Raw genomic sequence first — 27467 nt, forward strand, 5'->3', positions numbered from 1 at the left:
TCAATTCAACTCCTTCCTTCCTTCCTTCCTTCCTTCCTTCCTTCCTTCCTTCCTTCCTTCCTTCCTTCAAATATTTTTATCCCAGCTTCATCTTTGAAAAAGGAGACGGTTACAAGGTGACTTACAAACAATGAAAGTTGAGAACAATGAGTATACAAATGGTGGTTAACAACACCATTATTATTTTTTTTTAAAAAAAAACTATGAGCAATGAATAAGGAGGCATCTTACAACATGAACAGACAATAATATTAAGGCAAAGATCAATAAGCACACAAAAAAGTCACTCTGAGAAATGGAAAACAGAAATAGTACTAAAAATCCATTCAGCACTTGCCAAAGTAGGAATTCTCAAGAGTCTTCCCTTCTCAGCTGATCTATTCTAGTCTGATGAAGAAAGGACAGGACCTAATTTTAATCAACACAGAGCACTGGATAGGGAATTTAAAGCTTTCCGCTCCAGTGTGCTATAATGGAAATTAATATTATTCCTAAGTGGGGTAAGGTGGTCTGGCTTGGGGAAAGAGCTGCGGGTTGGACTGAAGAATGCCTAGATCTGGCCTGTAGGGTCAGAGGTTCCTTACTGCTACTGAAGGGCAATCTGGATCCATTGGATATACATCAGATCGTTACTTAGGCACTGAGAAAATCCTGATTCTCAATTTTTTTCCCCCTACAGGTCTTGAAGGACCGCTGACATCACTCACTGCATGGAAAGACATGCTTGGCGTTGCTTCCACAGAATCGGGCCTTCCTTCGTATGGGTGCCTGCATCCCCAAACAGCTCCCTTCGACACCGCTGAGCGTAGACAGCTTACTGATGGTGCAGAAGAGCTTGGAGTCTGGCAACCGGGAAGCGGATGAGATGGCGAGAGCTTGCTTAGACCACGCGCTCCGAGAGTTTCCTCACGAACCACGCCAACTCCAAGACAATGCTACCTTGACGGTTCAGGTGAAAGGGAGGGAAAGGATGGTGTTTGTCTCTGGCACCGGTGAGAACAAGATAGCCATCTCTTGGCTAAAGAGGAAAACGTACTATAGCGTTGAGATCCCCAATCTGGACATGTACTTGGACCGGCTGTCACTCTCCCCGCCTCCTCTGACCTCTGAGAACTTGCAGAAGGTGAGGCAGGAGCTCACGAAGTGGGACGAGGCCACCAAGGAACTCTGTGCTTGCCTGGACGTTGCCCTCCTGGAGACCGAGAAGGAACCATCTTCGGTGATGGATGATGCTCAACTGACGATTCAGTGCGGCGATTCCTGCTTGGGTTTCATTTCTGGGAAGGGACGGTCCCACATCTACATCCTCTATACCGAAAGGCAACCTCGGTACAGGGTCCGCGTTCCCTGTGTGGATGTTTATTTCGACCGGCTGAGCTGTCGCCCCATGCCGCTTACCACAGAGAACTTGCTGAAAGTGTGGAAAGAAATCGAGAACTTGAAAGGATGTACGGTGGACCTCCGGGCCTGCCTGAAGCGAGCCATGCAAGAATTTAATGCTTTGTCCCCACAACGCCGGGCAAATGCCACTGTCTTCATCGACTGTGATGGGAAGAACTTCAAGATAGTTTCCGGGCATGGAGAAAGCTGGATATCTATCTTCAACATTGTTGGAGACCAACATTGTCGGAGGGAAGTCGTTCTTGCTTTGGGGGACAGGCCTTCATCCAGCAGAGCAACGAGGTCACTGGGTGGAAGATCTGGGAAAGAAGGGACATCATTTCGAGTGAGGAGATCGGAAGGGAAGAGAGGGGCCGAGGAGGGCCCATCCAATCAGGCAAGGAGGATGTCCAACAGACCCCCTGAGCTGTCAGATGAGAAAAGCTCCAAAAGGTGGCCGCCCGATGTGGTTGAGTTAAAAATATTCACATCAGATGGCAGGAAAGAAGAGGAAGAAACAACATCATTTGGAGGAAGGACATTGTCAGGTGGCAGGAAGACGGACACGGGGCCATCCAGTAGTTCTAAGGCAATGGGAAAAGAACATCCTTTTGGGTTAAAGGTATCCACCAAGAGAAGAAAAATGTCTGGCGAGACAGGAATGGAGATTGATGGACCAGTGGATTTACCCAGTGGAACAGCAACAGAAGAAGTATACCTCTCCGGGAAGAGTGAGGAGATGCGGAAAGGAGAAGAACCAGCCCATGCATCACAGGATGATGAAGAAGAGTCTCCTGATATTCCGGAGGTGTCTTCAGGTAATCCACAGGGAAATTCTGGTCCAGAAAGGTGATGCTTCATGGAGGACAAGAGAGTGTGATGGATCTGTCCCAAGGCAGGGCAAAGGCCAGTTCTTGCCCTTGGATTGACAGGGATCTTGTCCAGAAACAGGACATTGTTTTTTTGGATTGGGAAGCTGGCAGGCTGGTCCACTGAAAGGACTGTTGTGAGAAAGATACCAAATAAATGATCTATGGACCCGAGGGTTCTCTCTTAAGGGATATGGCTCCCTCGTCACCCCATGGGCTCTGCTGTCCCTGTAAGGAACGAGGGCACACTGCAACAACTAAGTTATGTTTACTATTTTCCTAGAAACGTGGTCCTGTACATTTAGCCAGTGGTGTGGGGAGAAACATAAAGAGATACAGCTTACATCAGGGGTTCCCAACCATAAGCCCAGAGATGTTCTTGGACTGCAACTCCCAGAAGCCTTCACCACTGGCTTACGCCATTACAGTGGTGCCTTGCAAGACAATGTTAATTTGTTCCGCGAAAATCGCTGTCTTACAAAAACATCGTCTTGTGAAATGAAAAAGCCCATTGAAATGCATTGAAACCGGTTCAATGCCTTTCAATGGTCTGAAAACTCATCGTCCAGCGAAGATCCTCCATAGGGGCGGCCATTTTCACTGCCTGTAAAGCAGGGAATCCATCCTGAAAACACAGCGGGGAGCCATTTTGCACAGCAGGAGGCCATTTTAGAACCACTGATCAGCTGTTTCTAAATTGTCGTTTAGCGAAAAATCGTTAAGCGAAATTTCCCGATCTAAACATCGTTTTGTGGTTGCAAAAGCGATCACAAAAACTTCATAATCAAGTGGTTTCGTCATTTAACGAGGCAATTGTTAAGCGAGGCACCACTGTACTCGTGTTTCAAAGTACCCTTTAAAAGTTCAGGGGAGGGATGTTAAACCTAAAGGGAGACTAGTGTACTGAGATGGTGGGAGTTCCCCACCCCAACATTTCAGGGTATGCCCCCTGCCCTGCTTGTGAACCTCTGGTGTCAAAAGGGGGAAGGGGGGAGGGGACAAGGCATGCACATACGCACTGCCACACAACCAACTACCGAGGCGTTCACACACATGGCAGACCAGTAGCTAGACGGTTTACAGTGTGTGTGCATGAAGAGGGGGAAGAGGAATAATTATGGAAGGGCCATGTAAAGATTTTTATAACCCACCTTATTAGCCCATTATCAGGCGAAAAGGTGACACATAAGTAATATGCATAATAATCACAGCAATCTTAATAGCCACAATAATTGGAACTGCCACTCTTCAATTGAGTGGAATACTGCCTGCAGCCACTTTATTATACAGTGGTGCCTCACTTGACGAGGATAATCCATGCCGTTAAAATTGCTGTTAAGCAAAATCCTCGTCAAGTGAAATAAAAAAGCCCGTTAGAATGCATTAGAAACCGGCTAATGCGTTCTAATGGGTGAAATACCTCATCGTAAAGTGAAGATCCTCCATAGGGCGGTCATTTTCCAGTGCGTGTCTTGTGAAAAATGCCTCCTAAAAACAGTGGGGGGGGGGGAATTTTGAAAGCCGGTGGCCATTTTGAAAACCGCCGATCAGCTGTTGAAAAAACATCATTTAGCGAAAAATCGGTTTCCAAAGCAGGGGACCGATCATCGCTAAGCAAAAAAACTCCATTTAAATATCATTTTGCGATCACTTTTGCGATCGCAAAAACCTCATCGTGAAGCGGATTCATCGTTAAACAGAGTAATCGCCAAGTGGGGCACGACTGTACTTTCTAAAGGGCAGGGAGAGGGCTGGATGTAACTCTTTTAATAAAAGAGACTGAGAGACCGAGAATGGATGCAGAGGAGCTGAGTGGCCAGAAGCTAAAGCCCTGCAATAAAGCAAAAGTGTGCTGCTTATATATTGCTGCATAGCACTTAAATCAGTCTCTGGGTGGTTTACAATGTAGTTTTTTCAGGTTACATGTTGCCCTCCTCCCAGCAAGCTGGGCACCTAAGTTACCGATGTCGGAAGATGGAAGGCCGAGTCAACCCGAACCTGGCTACCTGAGCCACGTGGGATTAAGCTCAGGTTGTGAGCAGAGTCTTGACTGCAGTACTGCAGTTTAACCACTTCACCACAAAGGTCTGTAGCTCATTAATGAAGAAACCCTTTGCTTGGCTTTTAAAGCCATTTTCTTACGCATCAGGTTCAACAAAACAAAGCAGGAACGCCACATGTACTCCTCCAGTTGCAAGAAGATTACAATCTGGTTTTCTAAGGGCCAAAACAGTTGGTGGAGGGAAGCCATAAGCAGCCTTTCTTTCGTCTCAATGATTAGACTTCAAAGGAAACCTGGGTTTTGTTCCTGAAGTCCATTTCCCGCAAAAAGCAAGCTAATTTGTTAACAGCCTGGTTCCAGGTATCACATAACACACACACAAACATCTGTACAGCAGCTCCATTGGATGTGTTTAATTTATAAAGCCCTAAATGGCTTGTGTGTCTCCTCTTCATGAACCTGTCTGGGTGTTAAGATAATCAAGTCTTTCTCTCAGTCCCACCACCCTCAAAGATCTACTTTGTGGGGACACTAGGAAGAGGGCCTTTTCTGTTGTTTTTCCCAGACTTTGGAACTCCCTCCCACTGGAGGCCCGGCAGGCCCCATCTTTGCTGTCCTTCTGCAAGCAGGCAAAGACCTTTCTCTTCAGGCAAGCTTTCCCTCCATGATTGGCTGTCTAAGAGACAATGGGTTAGTTTGTATTTTATTTATTTAATTAATTTATATCCTGCCCATCTAGACTGAAGTCTACTTTTTTGTTGCTTCTCTGCTTTTAGTAATGCTTTTACCGAACATTTTTAATACAATGCAGTTAATTCACTGTTTTAAGGTTGTAATATTGCGTTTTAATTATATATAAGCTGGCTTGGATCTCTTTTTAGGAGAAAGGTTGGGATGGTGTTAATTTTTTAAAAGCAAATACATTATTTGGAAACCCAAGAGGTAAAAGCAGCTCCTGCCGAGTCTCGGGGGGCGGGGCAAACATTGTAAATAATCTGTGATCAGAAGATGAAGGAAAACTGTCAGGAGCGCCCTCAGGAGCTCCCTTCTTTCCTGTAAGTACACAAATTAGCTTGCTTTGTTTGGTGGTTGGTATTTAGGATTTATGAGAAGAGAAGACTCCTTGGAAAAGACCCTGATGTTGGGAAAGTGTGAAGGCAAGAGGAGAAGGGGGACGACAGAGGATGAGATGGTTGGACAGTGTCACTGAAGCTACCAACATGAATTTGACCAAACTCCGGGAGGCAGTGGAAGACAGGAGGGCCTGGCGTGCTCTGGTCCATGGGGTCACGAAGAGTCGGACACAACTAAATGACTAAACAAACGAACTATTTAGGATTTAAATCATAGGATTCCTTTGACATCTGGTTTCACAAACCCAAAGCACCGCATTAGTTCCCTCTCTCCAACATGAAAGTGGTTTCAGGCCTCTCAAATTGTCACCCTTTAAAAATGTTTTTCTTCTGTTTCACAATTCATATTGTCATTCTTCTCTCTCTCTCTCTCTCTCTCTCTCACACACACACACACACACACACACACACACACACACACACACACACACACACTCACGTGCACACACATACCACAAATTAAAGAACACTTCCTACAGAAAGGAATTATGCTTTTTGTTGTTGTTGTTGTTGCTTAACTGGGAGTTTCACAAATTATTTTCTGGCCTTTTTTTCTATAGGCACTTTAAGAAAGTAAAGCTAGCCTGTGGTCACACCACCAAAATGTTTCCTAATTCTTCCTCACTGGTTTCAATTTTTTTTTTTGTTAGTGGTCAGAGAACACACGGCTACTACCGAATCTTTTGGTCTGACTCCGTGCTATCTTTGCATCAAATTCCACCCACCAGGAGGCTTTTACTTTTTGTTGTTGTGGGATTTATCACACAACAGTTTTACATTGTGTGCACGGCTGTACTGGTACTTTTTCTCACAATCTGCCTTGGGTTCCTTCCACCAGTTATGTTGTTTGCCTGTATGTCCCTTTAATTTTTTTTAAAGTGTGCAGAGTGTTGATACCTTGGAAAACTTATGTCATCGGCCTCTGTGTTTCACTTCTTTGTGGATCTTTCCACCAGGTGGTGCTCTTTCCCCTGAGCCCTTTCATGTTTTCCTCTTGAGGACTTCATGGTAGAGTTGCAAGGACAACAAAGCCTGACTACGAGTTTCTCTGCTGCAAGAGGCACAAACGCAGCAGAGAAACTTGTACCCATCAAGGAAATGTTGCCAAAACATTGATGTAACAAAATTCATTAAAAAAAACCCCAGAGGGAATATTCCGGTACTGAAGTGTATTCAGTCATATTGCATCCCATTTAGGGAAATGTTACTGTAATTAAAAACATGTCAGAATGCACACCTCAGGGTACATGATATGTAACCACAATGTGCATCTGCTCAGGGAAAAAAGATTTGAGAAAACAGAAGGACATTTCACTGGTATGACCTTTCTGTGAATGGAAACCATTCATTTGTTTCAAAAGTGATCACCATGATACTCTGGGAAAGTTGGTTTTGTTCTTGTTGTTTGAAAGGGGCTCTTTTGCTTCATAGTTATGGCTGTCTCTTGACATTTTGCTGTCTGAAATGGATCAGCAAACAACATCACTCACCCAAGTCACAGTTTAGAACTTAAAACAACCTAAACATGTAGACACGAGGTAAAATAATCTATAAGCAATTATCTTCATTATAGCAAAAAATCATGCACACATACGTGTGCACATACCAACCAGCCACCCACCCACCCACTCAACCAGCCAACCAACCAACCAACCAATAATATGTTGCTTCTTTTTCATGTTGTTTGTGATTGTAGTTTTACTCTTCCTAATGATAGGGTCAGACCTTTCAGCCCCTCCTAACACTATGATATGGTAGGCTTGGTCCTTTCCAAACGACACATACCTATGCCTGTGCACACATGCCCACACGCATGCATGCGCACACAGGGCTGGGAGGTCTTTGAATAGATTCAACCCTACCTCTTGGAGAATTGGCCATTTCAAGCAACAGATTGTGTGGTGCATGCTCATGTTTTCCCTGCTATCAATATACCACGTGCCAGGATAAAGAAGGAGACCTGAATCAGGGTCTCCCATCCATGACTGCCTTCTTCTCAATCAAGACCAAAGGTCAATGGATGGAACTGAGTGGAACAGCACCACCAAGAATTTAGGGTAGCAGAGGAGAGGTGCACAAGAGGGGAGGTCCTACTTGGCCTCCACCTGTTGGTCAGGGTTCGGCTCTACAACAAGTATGCCTTGCTGGTTTTGCTCTACCACTGATGCATGTCTGCTTCTGTGGGCGAAGAACGACAACCGTGAACCTTTCGCAAAGGTGTGTCTTGTGATTCTGGATAATCATCAGCATAGAGAGTCTGTAGAAGAAGCCTTCTGGGAATTTGTCTGGACTGTGAATGAGAGATTTCAGACAAGCCCAATCTGATCATCACAAATGTCTCATGTGAACAAATGAACGAGTGTACCTTAACAATCAATCTTCTCATGTTTCTAATCTTAAACTTGGCTCATTCTGAGGGTTTTAAAAAAAACTTTCATGAAGATTTGTGTGCATTTTTCTTAATACAAAAATGTGTTCATTTGTCTAATGCACACATTTTTTTTTGCAAGCAGTCTTGCTGGTAAAATGCCTTGATGTGCACCTTTATGTATGTCTTTTCGTTGAGGGAGGTGTGCTCAATTCCTTAGCCTTTATACAGGCAGTAAATCCTGTTTTATTTCATTGGGAAATTGCACCTGTGTAATATTTTCAGGTCTAATGCCTCCTACTTTTGTTGGCTTGGTTTGTTTCAAAAGAAATCTAATGGATATTTTTTATTCCACATCACCCTAGGTTCCACGTAGGCAGAGACTATACTTTATTAAATAGACAGATAAGCAGACAGACAGACATAGATGGGCTACGAACTTGACTGCTTCCTTCTCGTCTTAGACTGTAGCAACTGTACAATTCCAAAGCAAAACCATTCTAGAAACATAGCACAACATTATACACTTTACCACTGTGTATAATATAACTGATATAATTTTAGATATTGCTAGAGTAAATGGAGCATCTCTTTAAAATAATTGAGAAACAAAGACAGTTTTCTGCAACAGGCAAAATAGGCTAGCCTCCTGTGTCATATAAAACAAGATGGTTTTAAAAATTGCATTAAAAGGAAAATCCCCAAACCAGTAAAAACCCATTTTATGCCAGAAAGCTCTACATAAAATATACTTAATTATTATTATTTTCCCCCATGGCCCTGTTTTAACTGTTAAAGGAGCTGAGGGCTACATCTTGAATGTGGTGGGTTTAATTTGTTCTCTTCTTCCCGGATACTGGTCTACTCTGAACTTCTTTCAGAGGTTTTTCAAGTGAAGGACAGCACACATCCATATTTTTGAACTGTTTCTTCTGGAAGAATGTGATTCGAATTCTAAATCTGGAAGTTGGTTTTAGATAGCAGTTATCCCAAGAAAGGGGACAGGGTGTCATCATCATTTGACTGAGTGGCTTCTCTCTGTTAAAAAAAAATACCTACAAAGTATGTGGTGGAGAAAAACAGGTTCCACTTGTGTAGAATTATCTAGGTGTTGTTTTGTGCTTGTGAAATGTCTTACATCTTAGGAAGCAAAACCAGAGAGTTAACTGGAATCGAGGAGACCATAATTTCAAGATGACATAAAATGTGAAAAAAACCTTGCATCTTTCTTTTAGGGCCAAATTATAATGTCTCTTTCAAATTACAATGTCTCTAAATCACCCCAAAAAGTGATTTTGGGCAGATCCTCATAACTGAGCCTGTTCAAGAGTTACGCCTGAATAGGGTATACAAAACCACTGTTCTGTCTGAACAGGGTATACGAAACCACTGTTATGCCTGAATAGGGTATACAAAACCACTGTTATGCCTGAATAGGGTATACGAAACCACTGTTATGCCTGAATAGGGTATACAAAACCACTGTTATGCCTGAATAGGGTATACGAAACCACTGTTACGCCTGAATAGGGTATACAAAACCACTGTTCTGTCTGAACAGGGTATACGAAACCACTGTTCTGTCTGAACAGGGTATACGAAACCACTGTTCTGTCTGAACATGGTATACAAAACCACTGTTATGCCTGAATAGGGTATACGAAACCACTGTTCTGCCTGAATAGGGTATACAAAACCACTGTTATGCCTGAATAGGGTATACGAAACCACTGTTATGCCTGAATAGGGTATATGAAACCACTGTTTTAAACCATTCATTCAGGTGTGGATTGTGCACAATACACTGATGCTCCCAATACACATCTGCAAACATACAGTGGATACATGCCACGGCATGTCATCCTCTTCCTCACCACCCCCACCCGCAGCCATAGTTCATCATTGTCATCATTATCTCCTCAGGGATATGAGGGCCCATTGGAAGGGAAGAAAGAATACTGTGAATGGCAAAAGCTCTAGGAAAAGGGGCAAAAAAAGTTTGTAGGGTGTCTCTGTCTAGCACAAGATCTTCGCCAACAGCCTTGCTACTAAATAGGCCAGTTACCACCCAGGCGCCAGGCTGAGCCCCTTTCAGAACAGGAGGCTTTAAGACTTCTGAGGAATCATATATTGCACAGGCTGGTATTGCAGCAAGAGCGCTTGAAGTTGATGCCAAAAACACTGTCCCGCTTCTCCGTCCTGTCACAGAGCTCTGCGAGTTTGCCACATCCGTTCTTTTTATAAAGCATCATTTGACCTGGAAGGAGAGATAAGGAGAAGAGTGAGATTTATGGTCTTATTCTATTTGTTGATTTATTTACATTTTTATCCTGCCCATCTACTTTGGGTGTCTGACCATATCATAACACGAACCCAGAATAACACTAAAACAATAAGCTAACGAGACATCAAAGAAAAACCAAAATCTCTAAATATAAAATAGCTAACGCAGAAAATAGGAAGAAACAATGGATGGTGGCGAAACAGAGATCATTATTCCAGGATGAATGGAGTATAAGGGATCACAAGCAAAATTAATCTGGGGTAAGGCTGTGGAAGGCCTGTGTAAACAGCCACGTTTTCAGCTGTTTTCTACAGCCAAGGGGGCAAGGGACCTGTCGAACCTCTGTTGGGAAAGAAGTTCCATAATGACGCGGCCAACACAGAGAAGGCCTGGTTCTAAGTTATTCGCTTCTAGGCCACCCTCAAGGCCACCTGTAAAATCCCAGAATACGAGATGTGGGTGAGGTGGGTGGTCATTCTGAGGGAGAGGTGGTCAGACCAGTATCAAGGTTCTAAACCAAGGGTCCCAAATCCCCGGTCCATGGCCTTGGCAGGACCGGGCTGTGGAGACAGATCTCCTGCCCCCAGCATGCACTGCTCTCACGCACACCCACACACATGCACGGGTGTCCCACCCACCTGTGAACTTTCCCCGCCCATCCATGCATGCGGCAAGTGTGCCCTGCCCGCCCGCACATGCACAAACCAGTGCCCCACCCAGCCATGAGTGTGCCCTGCCCGCCCATGAGCATGGCGGGGGTGCCCCCCGTGCAGGACCCCACCTCCCAACCAGTCCACAGTTTGGAAAAGGTTGAGGACCACTGTTTTAAACCATTCAGAGCTTTGAATGTCAACATAAACTTGTCCCAGAAGCATAGAAGTAGCCAGAGCAAATTCACCAGGAAATATGAGATGTGATCATAGCTTGTTAAACTGATGTGAACTGCCATTACTCTTCCCCTATATCAGGGGCTTGCACCTATGAGCACCTGACTACATTTCTCCCAAAAAACCCTCCACCATATGTAGCATTTTACTTTTAGCCAGCTTAAGTCATGTAGTTTTTAGTCATTTCCTGCGTTCCTACTGAGTAATTGAATTGCTCCCTTTTAAAATTGGCTGTAAGGTTCACAAATGGAGTTCAGTCGGTTAAGAAAACAGCATGCTAAAATAAACAGTCCTCTAGTGGATATTTAAGTTGCTTCCTAAGAAAATAATACAAGTCAGGGGAAAATAAATGCACATTCTGGAATTCATTGTGTGAATGTGAAACTCAGAACGGTTTTCAACACAGGTCAAATCCCAGTATTTTTGGCCGTGTGACTAGGCCCTGTGTCACTTTGGGACATCCTGAAGACCCAGAATGTTTGGCATCTGGTTCACATGTGCAGCCTCTGATTACTCTTTCAGATTAAGGCCCTGACACACCTTTAGTATCTCCCTCAGCTCACCCCTGCAGCCAGCTAACGTGAACTCTGAGGGATCAGAAGAAAGCCTCCTATGATGGATGTTCCTCTCCACAAGTGATCATTTTTGTTGTTTGCATTGACAGATCTTACCACTTCAAAAGATAAAAATTCATCTGGGTATCATTGTATGAATGGTTCATATTTCTTCTTGGCAGATTAATAAGTTATACTGTATATCACTCAGGGTGAAACAGGTCTGTCAGATCTGCTTTGATTTGAATTCCTGCACTGAGTAGGGGGTTGTACTTGATGGTGTTATAGGCCCCTTCCAACTCAGTTACTCTATGATGGAATCAGCCTGGGTTGGTACAGCTCACTGTGAGAGAAAAGACCAGATGTTCTTAGAGAGTCTGCAGACAACATAGCAATCCAGGGCTTATTGCAAGAGTGGGGACCCAGTAACTCTCCAGACTACAACCTCCATCAATCTCAACCAGCAACAGCTGGACGATTATAAGGTCTCCATTCCTAGTTTATTAGATTTCCATCTCCCTCTGGACTCAGCCACAACACGGCCAGGCTAGGGCACAGCAAATGAAGGCTGTTATTTCTTCATTCTCCTTGTTTATGGGGTTGCTCATTATCCTCCCCCACCCCCAGATGGACAGGCAGCAATAACAGTAGGAAAGAGGAAGTGGTACACACACACACAAACACAAACACACACAAACACACACATCGTCATCGTCATAGGCATCCTTCAGTCTCGAGAGACCATGGTAACATGCTCTGAATCGAGGAGTGTCCTCTCCAGAGCACGAAGCCCGGGTAAGGTAATATGGAGGATAGGCTGTTACCCAAGCAGCAGATCCCCCCTCTCCACATTGCTGAAATGGTCCAATGGAAAGGCAAGAGCCAATACAACTGGTTCCAGCAATGTCGCAGGAGTTGGCAGAATGACACGAGCTGCCTTCGGGACTCCAGCTCCGGATTTTGCCTCGAGGTTAACTCCTGAAGCCTTTTCCATTGGTGGATATAGCCACAAGGCAGTGGAGGTTTGAAATCGGAGTTTTCCTTCTCCTAGATGGGCTGCCTTCCATGGCTGACGAGCCCCACCTACCCGGCTGCTACCTGATCACAAACTAGGAATATGCAAGGAGACAAAATTGGATAGGAGGGAGACTGAATTATCAGGCTGATAATCATAATTATTCATATTTAGTTATATCTATATCTTCCTTTCCCTCGTGCGTGGCCAGGGCAGCTTTCATGGGTCGCGTTCTATCCAACGTCACTTCATCTTCATGACAACTGCAGGATGTAGGTACCCTCATGTTGGCAGAGAGAGATAAGTCAAGTCGTTTAGGGATTTTCATGGATCAATAGAGACTTGAACTTGCATCTCTGAAATTCCAGTCCACTACTGTAACCACTATACTACACTGTCTCTCCCTTGCCTTTATCCACCCATTTCATCCTTTTAACAGAACCAAGTTATACAGCCCTGGCAAAGATGGGGAAGAGAATGTGGATTCTATAACATAGTACACCTTCCATATAGACTTTCCACCTCTGGTCTCTGCTCAGTGTTGAATCGTTGTGAAGCTTATAACCTAGCTCAGTGATACCATATTTAAATATGTGAGGTTAAATCTAGCTCATAAACTAGAGATGTGCATTCAGATCTAGAAAAATTCAGAATTCACCAAAATGCCATATTTGGCTAGTCCTGAATTTGATAATTCCAAATATCTGTAATAATAACTCCTAATATTCAGAGTCCTATTCCTTCCTATAGGTTAGAAATTAAAAGGTTAGGCTTTTGCTCACTAGAGTTGTGGTCTCCAACCCCTGGTCTGTGGCCTTGGCAGGACCGGGCCGTGGAGAGAAATCTCCCGCCACCACACATACACCCCCATGCATGCACACAGAGACACATGCCCTCATGCATGCACATGTGTCCCACCCACTCATACATGCACACACAGGTGCCCTCCACCCATGCATGTACACACGGGTGCCCCCCCACCCATACATGTGTGTACGGGTGCTCTGCCTACCCACATCGCACATGGGTGCCCTGCTCACCCACACATGTGCGCACAGGTTCCCCCCAACCACCCATGCACAGACGACAATGCCCTGCCACCCGCCCCCCCAACTGGTCCGCGGTTCGGAAAAGGTTGGGGACCACTTCACTAGAGGAAGAAGTGAAAGTAAAATCTAATTCTCAGGTATCCTGGAGTGATTTCTTGAGAAATGAAACACTCTGGTACCAAGCATAGTGGGGGCAAAGAACTCACTGATTGGAGTTGCCACTGGTTTCCCAAGGGAGGAGGGCTGGGGTAAGAGCAAAACCTATGTATGATGCCTGTCTGCACCAATGAAATCTAGAAGCAGTTGCTGTCACAAAAAGGCATTTTTCTACACTGATTCTTTCCAATTGAAAGGTGGTTGTAGTTATTTATAAACCCCCTGAGCATTTGCTGTGAGGTATGCTGTGGTTTAAGCCTGTACTGCAGCAGTTTTCTCTGTGTCTTTTTCTGAGCATGCAACTTACATTTACATTCCCTGCATCTTATTGTACATTGTTTATTTATTATAGTTAGGAATAATATTTAGGATCAGTAGATTCATACACTGGTATGTTATAAGTCAATAGGGAAATATTATATCAAATTTGGGCCCCTTTATGAATAGGCAGGTGAATATTATTGTCATATAGTAGTCCCCATGTCCACAGGTGATTCACTCCAGGATAAACTGCAGACACCTGAAACCGTGAATATGAGGAACCCATTAAAGAGAGCTAGAGGAAGAGGAGTGGCAGAAGGAGAAGGTAAGTATGTGTTTGCACTGTGAGCTGGGTTGCAGCAGCAATGACCATGGATAACAGAAACCATGGAGGTGTGTATGTGTTTGCATGTGTCACACACAGAGTCATATGTATATGTAGATTCTGCAGTGTACTGTCTGTCTCTGCACAATAAACGGAATGGATGCGTCCCGGTGTTAGACCACCTCCTCTTCTTACCCATATAAACTTCAGTTGTCTCACAGTACTGGCCTTCACTTGCTTGGCAGGGCTCATCTGACCTGAAGCAGACAGTACCAAGTTTGTATCTGCACACGTTGCACACAAGGCCTTCAGCTGCGAGGGGAAAGCATACAGACAAGACACGTGAAGGTTTATCAGAAAGACTGTGCCCCTCCCCACCGCCCCGAAATTGGGAGTGTTTCTTATCTCCCGGAATTGGGAGTGTTTCTTATCTAATAACAGAAGCACTGCACACATTCTTCCTGGGGATTCAAATTAATGAGCACAGCTCTTCTCAATCATTTCTGTTTTGTTATCTCAACACTGTGGGGTAAATGAGTTGGGAGATTATGACAGTCTCAAGCTAATACAGTAAGCTTCCTGGCTCAGAAGCAATTCTTAGTCTCAGTCTGCTGCGTAAAAGCCCAATTGAATACAGCAATTATGTCTTGCTTCTGCACTTCCCTACTCTGGCAGTAGACCAGAGTAGACCCTGATGTTGGGAAAGACTGAAGGCAAAAGAGGAGAAGGGGATGACAGAGGACGAGATGGTTGGACAGGGTCACCGAAGCTACCAACATGAACCTTACACAACTCCGGGAGGCAGTGGAAGACAGGAGGGCCTGGCGTGCTCTGGTCCATGGGGTCACAAAGAGTTAGACACGACTTAACGACTAAATAACATCAACAACAACTCTGGCAGTGCATCAAACCCCCACCTTGTTTGTATCTGAGCCCAATTTAGAAACTTTTTTTTTGTCCTTTGGGTTTTGATTTCCTTCTCTGACTGAATTTTTGGAGGGATGGAAACATGTGATTTTTAAAACACGCCTATTTTTTAAAAAAATTGTATTACCTTTTGTGGAAGTCCTTGGCAGAGGGGTAGGGTTGAAAGATTTTAAAGAATGAATCATAAAAAAGACAGAAAAAACTGCTGGACCACTTGGGGGGGGGGAACGAAAGTGATTTTGAGACCCTGAGGTGAGCAGCATTATGTCCCCCCCACCATTCATCCTACTGTGAGGCATAGGTGCAAGAGTCCTATGGAGAAGGAGGAGGGGAAGGCCATGTTCTTGAAGAGAAAGAGCATGTTTAATTTTAACAAAGAAAAGTGAATTGGGCAGGAAGTGCTGCCATTGCTACTCACTAGTAGATTCACTTCTAGATCTCAGTATCTTCTAAAGCTTAGTGTCTTTGGACAAAAGGCCAGTTTTCTCCACGCTAGGTTGAATGTTAGGCATCCTTCAGTCTCGAAAGACTATGGTAGCGTGCTCTGTATGGAGGGCTTGGAACAGCGCCTAGTGTGGCTGAGAAGGCCAATTCGAGAGTGACAGTCCTTTCCACACTGAAGACAAATCCAATCTGTCCCCTGTCCAGCTCCCTGGTTTTGCTGCTTTTGTGACTTCCTCTTTGCCTCGGCCTGCTGGGCAAGGGTCTCTTCAAATTGGGAGAGGCCGTGATGCACCGCCTGCCTCCAGGCTGAACGCTCAGATGTCAGGGTTTATCGATCTGCTTGTCGGGTTTGACCCTAAACCCCACGCACCCCGTGAAGTTAACAGACCGTGGTGAGGTAGCACCTTACTGGCTGGGGGCTGCCCAGCTTAAGGCGGGCGGTATCTACCTAGTGAGGTGCAATGACCTCTCCCACCGTCAGAAGTAGCCCCTGGCGTCCTGCTCTACGCCAATTGAGCAAAGACTTATAACCGGTAACTGCTACTTCCCGTGTTGTTTTGACGCTGTATGCGAAGCTGGAGTATCCGCTCCAGAGCACGAAGCCTGGGTAAAATAATATGGAGGATAGGCTGTTACCCAAGCAGCAAATCCCCCCTCTCCACATCGCTGAAATGGTCCAGTGGAGAGGCAAGAGCCAATACAACTGGTTCCAGCAACGTCGCAGGAGTTGGCAGAGTGACACAAAGTGCCTCCGGGACTCCAGCTCCGGATTTTGCCTCGAGGTTAGAATGTACAAACGCTAGGTACAAACCTGATAAAGCCTCCCTCCTCCAGTTTTTTAGAATGGCTTGTATTGATTTCACAGAGGAAAAGACTGGGGTCTTTTAAAGGTATGATCTCTCCCTCTCTGTGTGTGTCTATACCTTTATTTGTTTGTTTATTTGTCCATTTGTTTATTTAATTTAATTTTTACCCTGCCCATATGGGAGCAAGCTAGCACTCTGGGCGGCTTACGAAAACAAAAATGAAAATAGAATAAACCAAGAACAATGAAAAATGACAAACTCACCCCGCCCTTATAATCCACCTAAGCAACTATTTTATTATAATTTTTTAAAAAACTGTTCCTTAAAAAAAGAAAAAAAACTTGAAAAAGCAGAAAGGCACTCTTTTGGATCCTGGCCAATAGAAAGATTATGTCATCCTCGTAAAGGGATGAAAGTGAATAGCATTATTATACTGGCTTTGTAAACTCAGTGACATACCAGGAATGGAATGTTGTTTTCTCCTGTAAATTCTTGGAATGTTTTGCAAGCACCACCTGCCTATTCTTTCACCTTTCCAGAGCCTTGTGTCTTTGTGATATGCCAGGGTTGCGCATGGACGGCAGAGGGTGGAATTCATGCCAAATTCTACAGAGAACAGCCCCACCCCAATCACAGGCTGCCAATGCTTGGGTGCATGTGGGTCACGGCAAATGAATGTACAATGGCAGCATTATATTTGGCAGCCCCACCCCTACCCCCAAGAAAGGTACGTAATCGCACAACACAAGCCAACACTATGAAATTTGCTGCTACAGGACATATAGGGGATGATGATGGCCCACCAAAGTGACTAGATTTCATGACATTTGAAGTCTATGCATGATAGAGCTACCATCATAACTAAGTTTGGCCTCCTGTTAAAGGAGCAGGACGTGTACTGAATTCTGTAGGCAAGCAACACTGGATGGTTGCCCATTTTGGTGCCAGGGTGTTTGTCTGCGCCAGGGTGCTTTTTTGGGGAGGGTTTTCCCTTATTTGGGTTTTATCTAAGGTTTTGTGGGGGGGCGGGGCTGTTGGTAGTTTCCCTTTCTTTCTGCTGCTCAGACCTGGCCTGATAACGTCAGAGATGAACTGCTGGATAATTCAGCAGCTTAGGCATCTGAACGGGCTAGCTTGCGATAACATGCAGAGATTGCACCCATGCATTGTTTGGCTAGATAAGCCAAGAAGCAGACAATAGAAAATACGGTGGGCAGTGGGTGAGCCACCCCCTCGAAACCTTTCCCACCCAATTCGAAGTGTAAGATAAAAAAAATGCTGTTGAAGCAACATAGCCACAATCAATAATACTACATGTGAAAAGGATCTTGGAATTGATGTAGTTCATCAATTGAATATGAGCCAACAGTGTGACATGGCTGTATATAAGGCAAACACAATTTTAGGATGCATTAATAGAAGTTTAATCTCAAAACCACATGAATTACCAATTCCGCTCTATTCAGCACTGGTAGCACCTCATCTTAGGTATTGTGTCTAATTCTGGACACCTTTAAGAAGGATGCCATCAAACTGGAGAAGGTTCAAAGGAGGGCTACAAGGGTGGTCAGGGGACTGGAAACCAAGTTCTATAAGGAAATACTGAAAGAACTGATAATATTTAGCACCAAGGGAAAAAAGATTGAGGGGAGATAGGATACCACTCTTCACTTGAAAGAGTGTCATACAAAGGAAAGACAAGATCGGTTCTTAGTCATTCTAGACTGCAGGACACATAATAATGTGCTCAAGTTAAAGGAGGATTTTGGTTGAATATCAGGAAAAAATTGGGAATTGTTAGAGCAGTACGACAATGGACCTAATTACCTCAGGAGGTGGTAAGCACCCTGACACTGGAGACATTCAAAAGAAAATTAGATAACCATCTGTCAGATATATTTTCATCTGCATGCTTGTATTGAGTTAGGGGTTGCACTCGGTGGCCTAATAGGCTCGTTCCAAATCAATTATTCTAGGATTTAATGATTACAGTGGTGGCTTTTGGGAGTACAGAAGTAACAGCTTTTTTCTGAGCAAGCTCATGAAGAAGCTTGCTCCTCTAGCAACTTCTTTTCGGTTTTGGACTGAAGTACGTGAATTCTTTGGACTGAGAGACATGAGTGATCCTGAACAACGAAGTATAAACCTGCTAGATTTCAACAGCTAGTTTCATGTGTTTGCTACTTGCCTGCTTTAAAAAAAAAGTCTGAAGCAGTTTATGCCCATCCAATTTGATATGGACACAAAAAAAACCAATGTATAAATGGACTTTGCTTCAGCTCATAAGAGAACCTGGCCATTCTGCTTCAATCCAGATCTCATATGAAATTCAATCCAGAATCAGCCCCATTCAATGCAGGATTTCTCCAAATCTAGTGCATAGCCTCAATTTTTATGGATATTTGATGCCTCCTACTAATTGGGGGAACTGGCGCTACTTGTAAATAGTTACTCAAAATACCATTGACATGTGATCTTCTAAGATTCAGAAGCATCGGATGGGTTGTTTGCCTCCCCTTTTAGCAATCGGCTAGTCCTTGTTTGTGTGGTGGAAGTGGTAGTTGCTCTCCTTTTAAAGGAGATGTACACAGACCTCTGTAGAGATGTTGTGTACAAACTGTAGAAGTCTTTGCAAAAAGAGGAAATACTCTGAAAGCAAGGGATTTCAGAGGCTTGGAAATTTCTTGCAAAGCTGTCTTGTAGTGTCAAGACAAGCTACATTGATGAGAACAAGGACCTTAGTGAGGGTTCTTCGCATCATTAGATGAGCATCATGGTGATTTTTGAGAAGCTTCTGGGATCTGACCACCTCCAGATACTTCCAAATGTACGTCAAGAACAGCAAAGAATCTGATGGTACTAACATATTTTTTAATTGAATCAGGGTCTCTAGATAATTTTATGTGCAGAGTTTTTTAAAAAAGATACAGATTCTCAGGGCCAAACCATATTTTACAAGAAAGTGTCATTAGAGCTGAAATTATGTTGGTTTTCATTAAAAAAAACATTTGTTTGTGGCAGCAAAAATAACAATGAACACTGTTGTACCTTTACATTGTCAAAAAGTAAACAGGAAAGGCTGTGAACTCAATCTGATATATTAGATTAGCTTTCTAATTGGCCATCAGATGTCACCATCACATAAACACAGAGTCTACAACTCAGTAACAGGAACAAAGAAGACAATTCATCTCTAATTCAAACATGTTTCAGACCCAACTGTACTTCTCTTTTGTATCTACAATTTCTGGATTTGACATATCAGAATAATATACATAGAGAGATTCATTATACGGACAGTGAAACATTTATAGAGCTATCATTTTTAATCCACCACATAATGGATCAGAGCTGCAAATCTGAGCCAGCTGCAGAGAGAGCAAATTCCAATTTGATATTAAGTCACAGGAGGGAAGGTAAAGAAGAAATTACGGTAGTTTACAGTAATAGGATCCACAATTTTAAATACTACTCGAGAAGACCAAACTTGTGGTTCTGTCCATTTCTTTCCTGACTTTCTTTACCTAGACAGCCATACAAACATTTACAAGAAGAAGAAAAACCTTTCTTTTACTTACCAATTGTGGAGAGGAGCAGAAGAGAAAAACCCACAAGAAGGTATTTGTTCATCTTGATAATTTCATAAGGTTGTGGGTAGGAGAAAGGTGCAATGACAATACAGAGCCTAGGAAGACAGGAGAATCTAATTTGGTTCTGCCCTGAAGAGTCTTCTCAACAGAGTTTGGGATGGATTTATCCTTGTCCAGGAATTGGGAACAGAATTTATCCCTGTCCAGGAATTGGGAACAGCCAATGGGATGAAGGATGAGGACAACAAGAGAGACACCTGATATTTGGAAGATAAATGGGAGGTATCTCAATGTTGACATGTGAATGCCGTTGCAACCTATTTATAGCCTAATTCCATTCTTTATGGTTTCGGGACTCCTCCTTGTCTACAGAATGAGAAAGATATTTTCTAAAAGTATTGTTCCTAATGTGATCTTGCTAGGTCAGGCGATAGATAAGCTTTATATATAAATAACACTATTTCCTGATGTTTTCACAACTATCAAAAAGCATAAAGACTTGATATCCCAGTAGCTGAATATGTGCAGTGGAAAGCTATGAAGATTGTGATTTCTAATCATACAATATAAGCATGACAGCCTCAGTATACACAATCAACAGCATCTTAAAAAGCAGAGACATCACCTTGCCAGCAAAAGTCCACATAGTCAAAGCTATGGTTTTTCCTGTAGTGATGTATGAAAGTGAGAGCTGGACCATAAAGAAAGCAGACTGCCGAAGAATTGATGCTTTTGAATTGTGGTGCTGGAGGAGGCTCTTGAGAGTCCCCTGGACTGCAAGGAGAACAAACATATCCATTTTGAAGGAAATCAACCCTGAGTGCTCACTGGAAGGACAGATCCTGAAGCTGAGGCCCGAATACTTTGGCCATCTCATGAGAAGAGAAGACTCCTTGGAAAAGACCTTGATGTTAGGAAAGTGTGAAGGCAAGAGGAGAAGGGGACGACAGAGGACGAGATGGTTGGACAGTGTCATCGAAGCCACCAACATGAATCTGACCAGACTCTGGGAGGCAGTGGAAGATGGGAGGGCCTGGCGTGCTCTGGTCCATGGGGTCACGAAGAGTTGGACACGACTAAATGACTAAACAACAACAGGTTGCGGCTGCCCTGCACTATTCATCGAAGTCTCCTCCGTGTAGAAGTTTTAGAATATATGAGGCATGTTTCACTCCCTGTAGATCTGTCTATATCTGAACAGGCCCAAACCTTTCCCTTCAGGCAAGCTTCCCCTGAGTGCCTGGCTGCCTGAGTGGGGTTCTTAAATGGATTGTTGGGCCTTACTGCTTTGAATGTGGCTTTGATGTTGCTTCTGTTTACCACCTTTTAGTCTGTTATTTGTTCTTGTTTGGGAAACCTTGATATCTGAGCGTTCAGCCTGGAGGCAGGCAGTGCATCATGGCCTCTCCCATTTTGAAGAGACCCTTGTCCAGCAGGCCGAGGCAAAGAGGCAGTCACGAAAGCAGCAAAATCAGGGAGCTAGACAGGGTACAGATTGTATTTGTCTTCAGTGTGGAATGGATTGTCACTCTTGAATTGGCCTCCTCAGCCACACTAGACGCTTTTCCAAGTCCTCCATACAGAGCATGTTACCATAATCTTTCGAGACTGAAGGATGCCTAAATGTAATGTTAAAAAATGTTCTTGTTTAGTATTTCCATACTTACTATTTTTAGCTTTAATTATTGTCATTTAGCTTCCATACCAACAGGTGCCTCCTTTAGGAAGCTGAAAGTTGTTCCTGAGGCTGAGGAGCCTAATGCCGAGGGAGGCCCGGAAGGAAAAGACAAGAAACTGGGCCTTCTTGGCGGTGGCTCCTCGCCTCTGGAACAACTTACCTCCTGAGATTCGCGGGGCTCCCTCGTTGGGTACTTTTAAGAAGCAATTAAAAACTTGGATGTTTCGGCAGGCCTTTCCATCACATAACTCATGACCTCTTTCTTTCCTTCTTTACTGTTCTATGTTTTGTGTTTTGGCATCGTAATGTAGTGTTTTTATGATTTAGAACAGTTTATTTACATTGTTTACTGTATTATTTTTAAGGTTGTTAGCCGCCTAGAGTGGTCCTCGCTTGACCCGATAGGCGGGATATTAAATAAATAAATAAATAAATAAATAAATAAATAAATAAATAAATAAACAAACAAACAAACAAATAAATAAATAAATAAATAAATAAATATGTAAGCAGCCCTGGGTCCTTCTTAAAGAGAGAGGTGGAGTTCAAATATTTTTAAACAAATAAATAAATAGAAAACATTTTTGGACAGAGACAAATAGCAGCAGCAATCTATTGGTTGAATCTGCTCATTTTTTTATAGGTCTGTGTGCCTGTGATTCTGTGGCCTTCCAGAAGTTCAAGTTTTTTATCCATGGGTTTCCAGAAGCTTAAATGAGCATTTAGCTTCCATACCAACAGGTGCCTCCTTTAGGAAGCTGAAAGAAAAAAGAGAAAAGCAGTGAAAATATAAATTAATAGTAGATTCTGTTTTATGTTATTCCAGCTGTGCGTTTTAGATTTCGGGGAAGCAGTTTCAGACAATGAGAAGGGAATTGTAATCATCTTTTTGAAGGACTAATTCTACATGTGTTTGACTTGGTACAGCCCCCTCCTTATTGATATCTAGGAAGCAATTAAATACATTGCTTTTCAGGGAGGCTTTCCACTCTGATCCCAGCTGACCGCCTTCCTCCCCTTTTTCTTTTTCTTCCTCTACTTCCCTCCCCTCTTTTCCTCCATCCGCTCCAGGATTAGTCCATGTCATCTGGTTTTTTTAAAGGTTGTTGCTGTTGGTTTAAATATCTGTTTTTTAATTTTTGTTTTCTATTTTATGAGTTGCAACCTGCCCAAAGTAGTGCTATGACACTAATGAGAGCGGGAAACAAATTAAATGAATGAATGAATGAATGAATGAATGAATGAATGAATGAATGAATGAATGAATGAATGAATGAATGAATGAATGAATGAACGAATGTTGTCTCCTGTTCCTCAGCAACAGATATACAGCAACCCATATTCCTCCAAAACTGGAGTTGATGAGATGTAGCCATTCTGACTAGTGGTTGTTGATGGCCATATCCTGTTACCAACCCTTTTAAAAATGATTCAGATTGGGAACCACTGCTATATCGTGTGGCAGTGAATTCAAGCGTTTTAACTTTGCGCTCTTTTCTTTCAGCCAATCCGACTAGCACAGAACTCTGCAGGAACAGTCAACCCAGTGTTCCAAATGCCATTATTGATAAGAGGGCAGTCCAATGAAAAAGTCATAACTTTGAATCAGTTCTTGAACTGGGACCACATTTGGTAAAATTGTAGTATAATTACAGTGGTGCCTCACTTGACGAGGATAATCCGTTCCAGCAAAATCACTGTAGAACAAAATCGTTGTCAAGTGAAAGTAAAAAACCCATTGAAATGCATTGAAAGCCAGTTCAATGCGTTCCAATGGGCGAAATACCTCAGTGTCCAGTGAAGATCCTCCATAGGGCGGCCAATTTCTGGTGCCTGTACAGCGAAAAAGCCTTCTTAAACACAGCAGGGAGCCATTTTGAAACAGCAAGCAGCCATTTTGAAACCCGATGATCAGCTGTTTTGATTGTCGTAAAGCACAAAAATCGGTTCCCGAAGCAGGGAACTGATCATCGTCAAGCGATTTTCTCCTATTTAAACATTGTTTTGCGATCGCTATAGCAATCGCAAAATACTCATCGTTAAGTGATTTCCTCATCTAACGAGGTAATCATCAAGCGGGGCACCACTGTACTTACAGAATTTCTGGCTTAATACCATGCCAATTTCTTTGCGATTCAGTGAGAAAGGACTAACCAATGAGAAATGGGGTCTAGTTGTAGGACTCTCTTTTGCTTGTTGTCTCTTTGTGAATGTTCATGAGCACAAGAAGGGATTCTGTAGACCATCTTGTTGTCAAGATTCAGGTTAGCTTTTACTATGTAAGCGTTGGCATATTTTTTCGGCTTCTGTATACAGTAGATCTTATTGAATAGGAGCAGGAGCAATATACCATATTCATAAAATGGGAGGGTTTTTTGTTTGAGGATTTAATAGTAACATTGTGCATCACTAAACTCTTACCTACCAACCTTTTCCAGGGGAAAGATGGGGACATACTCTGTAACATTTCAGTACCAGCATCAACATCATGGCCTGAGTGTTTTCTCCATTTTTCGCACACACACATCAAACACTGCCTGCTTATAGAAGTATCAATTATATCATCAGTGCATCTAGCAATCAGGATCCACCTAGTATTGAAGAAACCAGGACCATACTAGTTTCAATCAAAAAAAATGTTTCTGTACTCACCAGACTATCAGCTCCCCTGCTGGGTGTATCCTACAGCATGCTTGTCAATTAAAAATAAATTTATGGGATGCCTTGAAGGCATGATCAGGTTCGTCGACATTCAGGAACAGAGGGAGAGAACTTGTAAAAACGTTTGGGCAAGTTTGGTCAGGTTTGTGGATTTGGAAGGAATGTAAGCCCTAGTCCAGTAATTGCCTGAATGTGTGTGAGCTAAAACAGTTCATACCTGCACAAGGTAAAGGTAAAGATTCCCCTTGACAATTTTTGTCCAGTCGCGTCCGACTCTAGGGGGCGGTGCTCATCCCCATTTCCCAGCTGTAGAGCCAGTGTTTGTCCAAAGACAATCTTCCGTGGTCACATGGCCAGTGCGACTTAGACACGGAACGCTGTTACCTTCCCACCGAGGTAGTCCCTATTTATCTACTCGCATTTGCATGCTTTCGAACTGCTAGGTTGGTGGGAGCTGAGACAAGCGACGGGCACTCACTCCGTCACGTGGATTCGATCTTACAGCTGAAGATCTACAAACCTTACAGCACAGAGGCTTCTGCGGTTTAACCCGCAGCGCCACCACGTCCCATACCTACACAAGCCCTACCTCAAAATAAAACCACTTAGCTAGAGGACAGTGTAACCTTTGCATATGGAGCACAATGGTCTGCACTTTGCAACTTCATTTGTCTGGATGCAGCTGCTGATCACCTATGATCAGAAACCCTGGTTTGGCTGGGATATCAATCCCTGCGAATTCCGTGACCACATTCATTTCAACCCAGTCACAAAACCTTCTGCAGACCTTTGTGTAGTCAACTCATGACTGTTTATGGCACAGCTGGGTGCATTGGGACTTTTAGGAGTGAGCTTTGTACACACACCCATGTTGTAAGTTCCCTTTCAGCCATACATGTGTTCAGAGCAGGCAAACATATGAACAGGGTTCTAGTTGATGTCATGAGTGCAGGGAAAGTTGAATGACTTTATCATCATGGAGCAGGTCTCAATCTGGATCTACTGTAAATCTATTCAATAAGATCTACTGTATACAGACATTTTTTTTCTTTTAGCTGGGACCATGGAATATGTTGTGGTTAGCTGACCTCACTTTTTTTTCAGGATGTTGCTGGTTTTTATACTGATGAGCCACTCCACAAGGAAGCCTATGATTAAGGGTATGATCAGACGACTGCAAAGGTATATGCCTGATCACACCAGAAAGGGTGACTTTAACAAGAGCAATCTCCCTTGAAGGGATCCTTCCATCTGCCAGGGAATGCCTGCAGCCTGGCTCCAAGAAGTAGAACCTCAAAGCAGGACCAATAGTGCTCAGCTTGAGGATAAATTAGGGTCAGGGTGGATCACATTTCCCCCTGTGTCATGTGATCACTGGAAGATGGATAGCACTAGACTGTTCACACGTGGTCCAGATTCCAATCTATCTTTCTGTTTGATCACACTCTATAAGTTATCAAATAAATAAAAAAAGAAATCCTTTCAGGAGGATCCATGATGGTGATATTATTCCAGGACAGTTTCATAACAACAGCTACTTTTTGATAACAGATTTTGCATAAACTAATTCCTGTGGGCAAGCCAACACACTGCCTGATTGCCACAGAAAATTACATTACGACATCTAATTTGTTGCTTCCCACACTATAATCAATAATAGTCACAAATTTGTTCAACAATCTTCTCAACTTTCTCCACTGTTTTCTTTTCCCCCCCCCCTTTATCTTCCCTCAGATGTTTTTCGTGAGAAGAAACCCATAAATCCATCACATATAATGTTCTGGCTGCAGTCCAATAGCAGGCACAGTTTCCTGATGTAACACCTTGGATCATTACATGAAGAATTTCTTTACCAGTCTCCAACTCTAGATTTATCTGAATTGTGGGATACTGAACACATGATAATTGAGTGGTAATTTGCTTACATATGTACTTGAAGATATGAGACCATTTTGCTTCAGTTTGGTCTTCATACGTTGGTTTTTTTTGATAGGAATTTACCAGCACATCCCATTTTTAAATACTCTGGACATGAAGAACTTGTCTAAAAATAATTAAAATGTCAACAGAACCAAAATAGAAAGATTCATCTATCCAGACCAGGGATTTGCATGCTTCATTCTCCCCTCATTGGGAGAAAGGCATCATATAGATAAGACAAACAAATAAAAGGTGCCAAAATGTGTTCATCCTTATCCATCAACAGGGGATTATGGAGAACTGCTGGGAGTGGCAACATATGTGAGTATATAAGCCTACCCCTAAATGTTACCATTCACCTGATAATGTGCTAGACCAGGCTTGTCCAACCTGCGGCCCGAGGGCCGCATGCGGCCCAGGTCGGCTCGTAATGCGTCCCAGTGCAATTTTTTATTTTTAAAGAAATTCCAAAGTTTCAAGTTACACTGCCGGCACTTGCAGCCGGAATACGTCACAACGGTAGGGAGGGAGAGAGGGAAGGAAGGAAGGAGCGGGAGGGAAGGGGAGAGGGGGGCTGCGTGACTGCATTGCGCCGTCCCCATCAATAGGTGGATCCCCTCCCGGCCCCATAAAGCCACCACAGTCGAAGCTGGCAGCCTCTTCTGTCCGAGATCGCAGCTGCCGGTAAGCGCGCCTGGAGTGGGGCTGTGGAGGACGGCTAGGGCTGCCCCCCCATGCGGCCACCAAATGTATGTGCGACCCAAACCAAATTTTCATCTTCTAATGTGGCCCAGGGAAGGTGAAAGGTTGGACATCCCTGTGCTAGACTATCTTAAGCTGAAAGTTCTTCAGAAGTCTCTATGACTGCATCTAACTGAGTGCCATTACAAAGCTCCCATAGGGAGGAATCCTGAGAGCATAAACTGTGATGGGGCTGCGTGGGAGAATGCACCCAGGGGATAGACAGACCTCCAACACTGTCTCAATGTGAAGGTCTGAAGAGGATTCTGTAACTTTGCTCAGTTGAACATGTTTAAAACATTGCCATGAAGGGGATCCGTCCCTTATTAAAGCTTCCAGTCATGGTAGCATCATAGGTGCAGTTATCTGAATGTACCTCTCTGTTCCTGGACAAAAATCTATATGAGTGGGGAGACT

At 43.5% G+C, this 27467-nt stretch overlaps 1 protein-coding gene across 1 annotated transcript; it reads right to left on the reverse strand.

Moving 5' to 3' along the window:
- Positions 1-8118: 8118 nt before the first annotated feature.
- Positions 8119-26645, reverse strand: C2H9orf57 (chromosome 2 C9orf57 homolog). Its single transcript, XM_072989084.2, has 3 exons — positions 20039-26645; positions 14479-14595; positions 8119-10009 (listed from the first exon to the last, which is right to left on the reverse strand). The coding sequence occupies exons 1-3, from the start codon at positions 20088-20090 to the stop codon at positions 9876-9878; spliced, it is 303 nt and encodes a 100-aa protein (XP_072845185.1). The 5' UTR covers positions 20091-26645; the 3' UTR covers positions 8119-9875.
- Positions 26646-27467: the final 822 nt, after the last annotated feature.

Source organism: Pogona vitticeps, chromosome 2 (genome assembly GCF_051106095.1).
Source record: "Pogona vitticeps strain Pit_001003342236 chromosome 2, PviZW2.1, whole genome shotgun sequence".
In the NCBI taxonomy this organism is placed as follows: domain Eukaryota; kingdom Metazoa; phylum Chordata; class Lepidosauria; order Squamata; family Agamidae; genus Pogona; species Pogona vitticeps.